General features: G+C 38.4%; 1 protein-coding gene across 2 annotated transcripts in view; it reads right to left on the minus strand.

Annotated features, from left to right (window-relative positions):
- efna3b (ephrin-A3b) overlaps positions 1-1,747 on the minus strand; it is a 111,294-nt gene extending 109,547 nt beyond the window's left edge. For both annotated transcript variants that reach the window (XM_053493737.1, XM_053493736.1), the window contains exon 1: positions 892-1,747. In XM_053493737.1, coding sequence (XP_053349712.1) covers positions 892-998 — 107 coding nt within the window. In that variant the 5' untranslated portion in view covers positions 999-1,747. The remainder of the gene's footprint in view (positions 1-891) is intronic.
- Between the last annotated feature and the right edge of the window lie 8,922 nt (positions 1,748-10,669).

A 10,669-nucleotide genomic window follows, 5' to 3' on the forward strand; every position in this document is an offset into this window, starting at 1 on the left:
TTATCCTAACTGCACTCCCTGATATCATGGTAATAAGCAGACTATTATTAAAATTGTGGAGTGTGTGTGTGTGGTTTGGTATCTGGTCAAAGTTCACACAATTATGTACTGTACAATGATGTAGAGTTAAAACATTCAAAGCCTTCTACTTCAGTAGATATAGAAGCAGGAAAAAGCTTCTTTTTTTTTTAATTAGGCAGTAACAGCATAAATGAGTTACACTGGTGTACCGTGCACTCCTCAGTCCTGTCTAATCGGTAATAGAAGAAAGTTATGTGGTGAATTTAGCATTGACTTTAGTCAAAATAACATATAGATCCATTACTACTACTGACATGATAAGATTCAGTGTATTCATCACTCAACCTGCTACACACCTTTTTTTTTAATGAGCTAATGTATCATAAATGCTTGCACAAATAAACACACACACACACACACACACACAAATACAAGCATATTAACAGGCTACACAGTCCACTATGCACTGTGGTTTGGTAAAGTGTTTCTAATGTTTATAAATATTAACAGTTCTAACTAAAAATATTAGCAAGCTAAGTGTTTACTTTAAAACATTTTTAATATTTATGGTTAAGACATAAAGAGAGAGAGAGAGAGAGAGAGAGAGAGAGTAACCGCACACCTGTTTGGGGTGAAGTGTATATAATATTAGCCACACAGCTAATGTAACCCATAGCTTATTTTCACAAGTCCTAATCTTAGGCTATATTATTATTATTATTATTATTATTATTATAAAAACACTATTTTTTACACTAAAGGAATAGTTCTCCTATTGAATGAATGAATGAATAAATAAACAAATAAATAACATGTGATTTACAGTGAGACATGTCGTACAGCCCGCTGGTTTAAAGGCAGAGTACTTACTGGATGTTGGAGCTGTTCCAGTGCACCGCGTGCCGGCTCGCGCGCGCCAGGTAAAAGTTCGCACAGGTGAGCGCGAGCAGAAAGAGCGCGAGCGCGGCGAGCGCCATAATCCCTGCTTATTCGACCCGTCTCTTTCTCTGTTTTTCTGTGTGCGTGTGTGTGTGTGTGTGCGTGCGTGCGTTTGCGCGCTGTCCGGTCCGTCTCTGCGGGTCCCGTCACTCAGAGCACTGACACCACCACCACCATCCCGGTCGCGGGAAGAAAGAAAGAAAGAAAAAAAAAGAAAACGCAAAAAAATAATGACAATAGGACAGCAACCGTACTCAAACTGCGATGCACGCGGGCTGTGCATGCGGGGTGCGACTCAGAATCCACGGCGAGCACCGCGTCCCCATGTCTTCTTTCCTTTTCCCTTGAAAGCAATCCTGCGCCGCAGAGAGAGAGAGGGAGAGAGGGAGAGCTGAGAGAGGGAGAGCTGAGACCCCCCGGCGTGCACGCAACGTGTCGGGATGGAGGAGGAGAAGGAGGAGGAGGAGGTTACGCTGACCGGATGCGTGACATTGATAAGAAAAAAAGTGTCCTCTCGGAGGACAGTGCAGGAGAGTGGACGCTGCGCGCGCGCGCGCGAGCACGAGCCGAGGGAACAAAGACGAAGATGCGAAGAGACTCCGGTAACTCTGTTTCAATATCGCGTCTTTATTTCTTTGATCTTTTTTTCTTTTGTTATTATTATTCTTAGGTTCTGATGTGATGTTCTCCACCGCACGTTTAACGGATATGTGATGAGAACAGGTCCTCAAGCGAGTTTTATTCGCCTCCCTCCCTCCAACCGGCCCGAGCATCAACTAGCCTCAAGTTCTCTCTCTCTCTCTCTCTCTCTTTGTGTCTCTCGCGATTCGGTAGGCTGTTCTCATGCGTCTCGTAGCCCCGCCCCCCAGCTCGCTATAAACAGCCCCCACGTTCTTCAGCATCAGCTACCTTAAAGACAAGACAAGACAAGACAAGAGGACAGGCTGTGTCCCAAATCACACAAGACTACATCAAATTAGAACTAGATATTCATATAGGCTCCAGTGTAACCAATGGCAACCACAGCTATTTGGGACAACTTTCCTTTAATCTCCATCTTTTTGAGCTTTGGGCACTCTACATCCTACTATCCTACATCCTCTCTCCTCTGCTTCTAGCATCTTTACTATGTCCAAAATTGATGATTTTGCAGGTGGCACAGTAGCGTATTGGTTTTCACTTTTGCCTTGCACCTCCAAGTCTGGGTTCGATTTCCGTCTCGAGGTCTTTGTGCATAGAGTTTGCATGTTCTCCCCGCGCTTGGTGGGTTTCCTCCGGGTTTCCAGGGTCCAGGGTGTACCCCAGTTCGTGCCCCAAGTCTCCTGGGATAGGCTCCAGGCCCCCCGCGACACTGTATAGAGGATAAAGCGGTATGAAAGCGTGATGATTTTCAACCCAAATGTTCTGTGCGGTTTTAGAACACACACCCCATCCCCGCACCCCTCCAGCATGGGTAAGTCTGGTGTAATACAGTGTGATTATGGGAAATCCTCTTAGGCGAGTAAATTGATTCTCTCCTCTCTGCGCTCTTCAACTCATCTGCATGCAGGGGTGTAGAATTGATGGTTAATGCACCTGTGATAAGGATGGAGCGTGCACACACACACACGCGCGCGCGCACACACGCACTACCCATCATTATATTTTTGCATTGAGGATGGCTTGTTGTCTCTTGTGTCACCTCAGGGCATGTTGCTGTGGTGATGCTGTTTTTATGAAGGGATGCAGAGAGAGAGACGGAGAGAGGAAGCGAGGAAGAGGGATCGTTTCGGTTTCCTCGCCTGTCTGCTGGGAATGAGTTGGTTAAAGAGAAGTCAAAATGATTTATTGGTAGAAAAGGAGGGAAGAGAAGAAAAGTGGATGGAGAGAAAAAGAGAGGGAGAAGGAAAGACAGAGAGAGAGATGAGGTGTCATTGGGGAATCCCTCTGTCTTTTCCTCTTTTATGTTTTTGCCTATCTCAGTCACATGCATATCAGAAGAGCTTTCTGTATGTGTGTGTGTGTGTGTGTGTGTGTGTGTGTGTGTATGTGTGTGTGTGTGTGTGTTATTCTTTGTCGCTTGGCCCTGTCTTTGCCTACACCCAATACGTTGACTCTTTTGCAGTCTATTTCTGTCCTTCTTTGGCTCCCTTGCTCTCTCGTGATCTACCTGTCACTTCTTTGTGTGTCTTACACTCATCCATCTGCCATCCATCTCTCTCTCTCTCTCTTGCTTTCTCTGTTTCTCCCTCTTTTTTAATTCCACTACAGAGATGTGTCTCTTTCCCTTTCATCCTTCACTCCATCTTGGTGACAGCTTGAAGCGGCCATGCAAATACATTTTGTACATTTATGGATGAAACAAAAATCTCCGAATGTTAACATGCATGCGTGTACACACTCAAACATGCACGCTTTATTTTCAGCAGACTGCTACATGAAGTAGCTTTTTAAAAAAAAAAAATCCCTTTATCTTTCTCAAATTTCTCTTTGGACAGTTTGGTCGAGCCAAGAATGGCAAAAGTCTTACCGCCGTGGCTTTCGCATTGTTTTTCATTTCTGTATTTTCCCAACACAAAGCGTTTTATATATCAGTGAGGGGGGCATTGTCAGATTTCATAAAGCAGCCCTCATTTGCAACACTGCCTCCCGGTCCAATCGGGCTTTTCCCTTTCGATAGCAGATGAAGAAAAATGGCCCCTGTGGCAAAGCCGGGGCCGGCGGCACACCGGCCCTTATGACATTTAGCTTGGCGCGGCCCTATCCGTCACACAGCCCGTTTCCCCCGCTCAAATCCAATCTCACTGCCCTCATAACGCTCAACCTAATACCGAACTCCCCCAGCCGAGTCTTCTCCACGCATCAGCTGCGAGGGAAATCACAAGCAGGGTGGCATGACTGGCTTGACCCCTTGACACAGGAAGTCCTTTCTCAGACAGCCGTGTGACACACAGAGATGTGGAGGAGAGTACAAAGTGATGCATTCATCCAGCAAGCAGAGCGATTAGAGAAAGAGAGAAAAAAAAAAACGCATTTGCTTTTCTTTTTGTGTGTGTGTGTGTGTGTGTGTGTCTATGTGAACGACCTGACCTTTAAAATAAATTCACAATCGCAGCTGTGGCTTTCAGCAGATTCGGTTTTCTTATGAAATTATTAAAATAAGTTTCTGATTTCTCTCTCTCTCTTTCTCTCTCTCCCCCCTTTCGCTGTCATTCCCCAAAGTGTTCAGTGTTGTGTTAGTAAACCATGCTGACATCCCCCCCTCCCCCTCCCCTGGCCTCCCTCCTGCCTCCTTCTCCAGCTCTCTCTATATCTTTCCCGTTCCCTCGTTTTCTCTCTCCCCCTCTCTCTCTTTCACTCCACTGACTGACATGAATTTTCAATCTCACTGTTTACCTTCCACTGCTGTGCCTAAAACAACACTGGCAAAGATAAAGCCCGCGTAGGAGAGGGAGGGAGTAGGGCTAAAGGGAGGGAGAGAGACACAGAGAACGAGGAAAAGAGAGACAGAGAGGAAGGATGTGGTGAAGGAAAAAAGGCAGAGGTGTTAGAGACCATGGGGTCTGGGGTGGGATGTGAAAGAGGTGCAAAAAGAGGGGAAAAAGCAGTTGTGTGCATGTGTGTGTGTGTGTGTGTGTCGGGTTGTCTGTGATACAATTGATACAAATCTGAAATATATTACATTAAATACAGAATAAATTTAAAACACAATATATTATATACAAAATAAAGAAAATCCAACATAATGTGCATTAGTAAGGTGTTGGTCCACCATGAGCCACCAGAACAGCTTTAATCTCCTTGGTGTAGTTTCCATGAGTAGTCTCTGGAATTGCATTAGAACAGGATCAACATTGCTTTAAAAAGTATTCTCTTTATAGATGGTCTTTTAATGTATCAAGCCGAAATCTGAAGTCCCGGTTTGGCTTGAACGCAGGGTTGCTCAAAAGTCAAAAACAACTTGTAGATATTGATTTTATGTCTAAATATTTAGACATACTAAAATATCCAAAATTTGTAAGTGTGCTTAATACTATTTAACAAGTTCAACCTAAACATTATGTTGTTATATTATATATATAAAATACAGAAAATGTGTGCGCCAAAGAAGCTACTTTAAAAGTTTATGCAACATGGAAGAGACCAGTTTTACTTCTCTAAAAATTTCAAGTCGCTAACTTCATCCATTTTGCACATGATTTTTTATACGTGCCCCGGAAATGTCAAATTTTCAGTCTGTCTGACAATGCAAATTATTCATATTTCTTTATGATTTTTAATATAAAAATTGGTGTAAGTTTCTAGAAGCATATGACCTGTTAAAATTGTTGCTTACAATAAAACATTCCAGGTTTTTGGTAAAGCTTAAAAAGCTAATAAATAAATAAATAAATAAAATCTGTAGTGTCATCTTAACAATTTTGCATTTTAAAATAAAACACTTTTTTCAGGCCAAGTTCCATCTGAATGTATCAAGATCACTGAAAGATTTAAAATCAAGAACATTATGGACACGACATAAAAGTGCATGAAATTGTATATAGCAAATGAGTTTCTTTTTATCTGATAAAAATATAAACGTGTATGGGATATTCAGAAAAAACGAAGCATGGATCGAGAGATAAAAAGCATTAAGTATTATGAAAAATGGTGTTATAAACTTATCCTATCTTTTCACCTAGGTGAGACACATTTTAGCACCAATACCATGTTTTCGCCGATGCCTTTTTTCTAATCGTTATGTTTTTGTTCCGCTTACATGTTTTACTTGAGAGGAGATTCTTAATTCCTAAATCCTTAATGCAAATATGATAAAAGAGGTCTAAGGTGTAATATTTGTAATCTGGTCCAAGTTTTTCGAATGTGTCTTATTATAAGTTTACAATAAAAACAAATATAGGATTTGAAGTTTACTGTATTTCTGTTCTTAAGCATAAATCCTGTTTTGATTTGTGCTCTTGGCACACAAAGCACAAAGTGGTTTCTAGAAATCAAAAGCCAAAAGAATGAGAAATTTTAAAGAATAAAAAACATCAAAAAACAGTAAAGTACTGTTTCAAAGCCTTGAGCTTTTCCCCAATTTCTTCATATTTTTTGGCTCTCATTTTTCATCGCCCAGTTTCAGAAGAATGTTTTTGTTTGTTAAGCCAGACAGTGACCTATGGATCATTCAAGCATAAAAAAACATCTTACTTAAGTCATGAACTAGTGAGAAACAGGTGCAGATGATGACAGATGATCAGGCTGGTGATTATATACTGAACGCCGAGTGGTTGGAACAGACGAGAGGGGAAATAAGGTTATTACATAAACAATAAACTGTTCAATTGTATCTTTAGGCACATTGCAGCCTTCCATGGCAGAACATTTGTTCTATTCTTTTTTTTTTATCTAATTAAATTAAATTAAATATAAAGCAATGAGGGGTGACTCAAAACTTTTGCACACTACTGTGTGTCTGGAAATAGGTTTAACAATCTTATAGTTGATTTGTTATAATCTTACTGTATATTAGGGGATTATAGATAAATATGAGTAGATTTAAGATATTTTAATATTATCATCCAAAAAAAGGGTCTCTGACTTTGTGGCACTTGTGTATATGCTGAATACAAGAATGTTAAACATTTCCTAATGCAGATGTCAAATATTAACACAGAACAGACTCAGTTCCATGTAGAGATGAGTTCCTCCTTTAGTGCAGTGATGGTTCTGGGCAGAATCTCATACACCACTGACTTTAGATGACCCATGAGAAAAAAAGTTGAGTAGTGTTAGTTCTGTTCGATTTTCTATTGTTAGTTCCAAAGCCATTTGGGGTTTGAAATGAAATGAAAAATATACATTTTTATATAAGGGGGAAAAAAGCCTAGTTAGGACCAGTTATGAACTGGAATAGTGCAGCAGATGTTGAGGCAGAATTCTCCCAACATGATGACACTGCTTCTAATGTTCTAATGTTACATTTCAGTTTTGCTAGTATTTTTTTTTTCTGTTTCCACGGGCAAAGTAATAGTGTTGGGCCATATGATATTATTATTATTATTAGTAGTAGTAGTAGTAATAATAATAATAATAATAATACAGTTTAGGCAACACCAATTTCAGGTTTAAATCCAGATATGAACTTTTTGAACATTAGACACAGATAGGTTCATTGCGTTCCAATAAAAGAGATAGAGAGAGAGAGAGCACAGGGTAATTTCAGGCCACAAGCTAACTGGAAAAGCGGACAATGCGTGTTTAAAGGAAAAAGGGAGACAAAGACAGATGGTTAAACGAAGGGTGCACTAGCTAATGGCATACAAGGCAACTGACTAAATGGTCAGTGTGTGTGTGTGTGTGTGTGTAGGAAGGGCAGAAAGAAAGCAAGAGGACACACAGAACATTAGCTGGGAAATGGAACAGAGAGTCAGAAAGTGAAGGATCTTAGGACGTATATGGAGGGGAAACAAAGAGGGATGAAGACAGGAAAGAAAGCTCTTTTTTTTTTTAAACCAGGGAGGAAAGAGAGAGTTAGTGACAGAGAGAGAGAGAGAGAGAAAGAGAGAGCTCAGAATAGACACACTCAGCGGCATGAAATATTGAAAGAGGGAGCAAGAAAACATGACAAAGGGGAGGAAAATGGAGGGACTGATAGAGATAAATACAATGGTTATTTGGGCAGCGCGTGTTGGCAAAGAGGGCGAGATGGAGCGAGAGACAAGGGAGGACGAGGGCTGCAGCAAAAGATGGATGATGGAAGAAATCCCGGTTTTGGTGCTATGATGGACGGTGAGAAGAGAGGGCAGAGGTTTTGAAAGAGAGAAAGAGAGAGAGGGAGAGAGGGAGAGAGAAGCAACATTTTTTGGTGAAAAAATAGATGGTTTACGTTGGAAAAAAAATCAGTCCGCGAAGTGTTTCATCTTTCTCATCCTCACCTCCCTTCATTCGTCTCTCTCTCTCTCTCTCTTTTCCCCTTTCTCTCTCCCTCTCTCTCTTTCTCTCTTTGATCTCTCACTCACTGATCTCCTCCTCTCCCTTACTGTCAAATATTTAAGATGTATGGCAGCTTTCCTGCAAATTACCATGCAGATCCGGTGCTGTTTTCAGCACCATCAAATACCAGTCTTCTCATTTACAAGCCCAAAACCCTGCAATCATTTGGTTTTTTTTTTCTCCCCACAATCAACAGCAACTCATTTCTAATCATCCAGGTAATCGGAATTATGTTTTCTTATCTGCACTTTCTAAACTAATTAGTGTTTTTTTTTTTATTATTATTATTATTTTTTTTTTTTTAAACCCTAGGCTAAAATCACATGCTCTTATCGACCGGCCTAAATGAAGCGGCTTCAGCGCTTTATTCAGTCTCATCTGTAAATCTTCAGCATCAGCAAAGGCGAGAGGAGAATAGCACTCCTGCTGCTGCTGCCACAACTGGGGAAGAAGAGGAGAGAAGATTGGCTGATCGGCGATCGATTGTGGAGGCCTGCACGCAAGTTTTCTTACCAAGCGTTTTGCTGCCTGGCACTGACATAAATCAGAGCCTCAGAGCTGCACTGCACTCAGGACCGCCCTTTAATTCTTGCTCCTTTTGTGTGAGCACATCTGTGTGTGTGTGTGTGATAGAGAAAGGTGTGTGAGTGAAAGAGAGAGAGAGAGAGAGAGAGAGGATAAGGAGTGCATCTGTGCAGCATGTGCATTTTATTTTAGAGATATAAAAAAGTCAATCAAAAAAAGATTTCATGAATAAAAATTAGATTTTTTTTTAACCCTAAATGCTAACGTACAGTACAAAGACAACTTATTGTATTTTTGTTAGGATGAAATTGTATTATATTTATGATATTTTTATTGTATAAAACATATTATTATTGCGTCTATTACTCATTTATCTATATTTGCAGTGGATTGTGATTTTTCTATTGTTTTTTTAAGCTACTCTCTTTTTCCGGTCATTTTAAATGGCTTCATTTAAAAACATAGTGTGCTTTAAAAAAATAATCATACTGTATGATAAATATATTGATATTCAATACATATATATATTAATATGAGCTGATATAATGATTATATAAGTCATATCACGCCAGCTTTATTTTATTTTAATGTTATTTTATTAATAATGGTAATTGTTATTATATATAAAATATGACATTATGATATGCGTATTAAACTGTAATGCAGTAGTATGATCAAACCGAATTAAAGCGTCATCACTTACCTCCTAATCCTAAACGTTTTAACGAAAATTTTAATAATCCTTAATAAAACTATTTCTACAAATGTTTTTGCATAACTTGTAGCTAGTGATTTGTCCATCAGCATAGTGATTTTACCCTTAACAGCATGTCCTCTCATGTGTGTATGTTTACACTTATTTATTTGGCAGATGCTCTTATTCAAAGTTATTTAGGTCAATGACATGACTCATTTTTCTTCTTCTTGCGCCTGCATACATTAACTTTGGCAAAAACATTAATAAGCTATGATCTCTGTTCATGTGCCTGTTGTTAATTTGCTTGGGTGGAAGCCAGTTCTTCCTGTCGCTTATTTGGTGGTCAGACGTGAACACGCCAGCAAGGGCAAAGCAGTAATTCTTTTTGAAGCACATTTTCACAAAAACACTTTCTGTACACACTCACTATACAGTATTATAAGCTTCTTATTTTTCAATTAATAAATAAACTAAAAAACACTGACTGAATGATTTTATTTTTAAATTAGCTCAACTGTCCCTGTTAAATATTAATTAGACAATTAACATCATAGAGTTAAGCCAGTAAACAGAAAGCATTTGTTGTAGGTTGTCTCAAACAGTCTTGTATCTTATGTCATTAAACCATTATTCATAATCTAATCTAATCTAATCTAATCTAATCTAATCTAATCTAATCTAATAACAGTAAATGCATGTACACTGTGTTGGCTTTTTAAAAGGAATCAGAGCAGTTAATATCATTTAAACATATTTTTATGGATAATATATTTATTATAACTAGAGATGCCTCCAATCTGATATAACGCAGCACAAAATGGTTAATTGGTTTAAAAAAAATTATAATAAATTAATCTTGTAGCAAATTGAACAAACTATAATTGGGTTTGGAAAATATTTCACATTTGGAAATGTCTATACTGTATTGTACATTACAAGAGACTTAATCGCCATTTTTATTGTAATATATTTTTTATTATATTTATATAATATTTATGTTTTTTTTTTCAACTTTATTTTTAAATGAAGGTGGATTTGTGTCATGCATTTAGTTATGTATTTATGGTTTTCTATTTTAAAAAATGGTTTATACACAACATAAATATAAAAAAATGAAAGCTTGTGTACAGTAGAAAAAAAAACAGATTTGAAATAAGCTGATCCTCATTAGGATCAAGGTTTCAGTATGAATAGTATTGAAGTTTAACATCCAACAGTAAATGCAAAAGTTATTATAAAACACCCACTTCAATTAACAAGAAAAAAAAATACATTTACTTTTACCATTTATATAATTTTCTTGATTTAGATTGAATGTAATCTAATTCTTAGATTGGACCAAACTAAATTATTTCGATCTTATTAAAGAGCCCATATGTGCCTGAATTGTGCAATCTTTCATCTTTCCTTTTTTTTTCTTTTTTTTTTTTTTTTTATTGAGATGACTACCGTGGGTAAAGGAATTGTATTTTAAACCAGCATGGTTTTCAACAAAGTCTATTTTCTAAAATGTCAGCATGCTGTAAGGTT

The sequence above is a fragment of the Clarias gariepinus genome, chromosome 4, assembly GCF_024256425.1.
Source record: "Clarias gariepinus isolate MV-2021 ecotype Netherlands chromosome 4, CGAR_prim_01v2, whole genome shotgun sequence".
Taxonomy (NCBI): Eukaryota; Metazoa; Chordata; class Actinopteri; order Siluriformes; family Clariidae; genus Clarias; species Clarias gariepinus.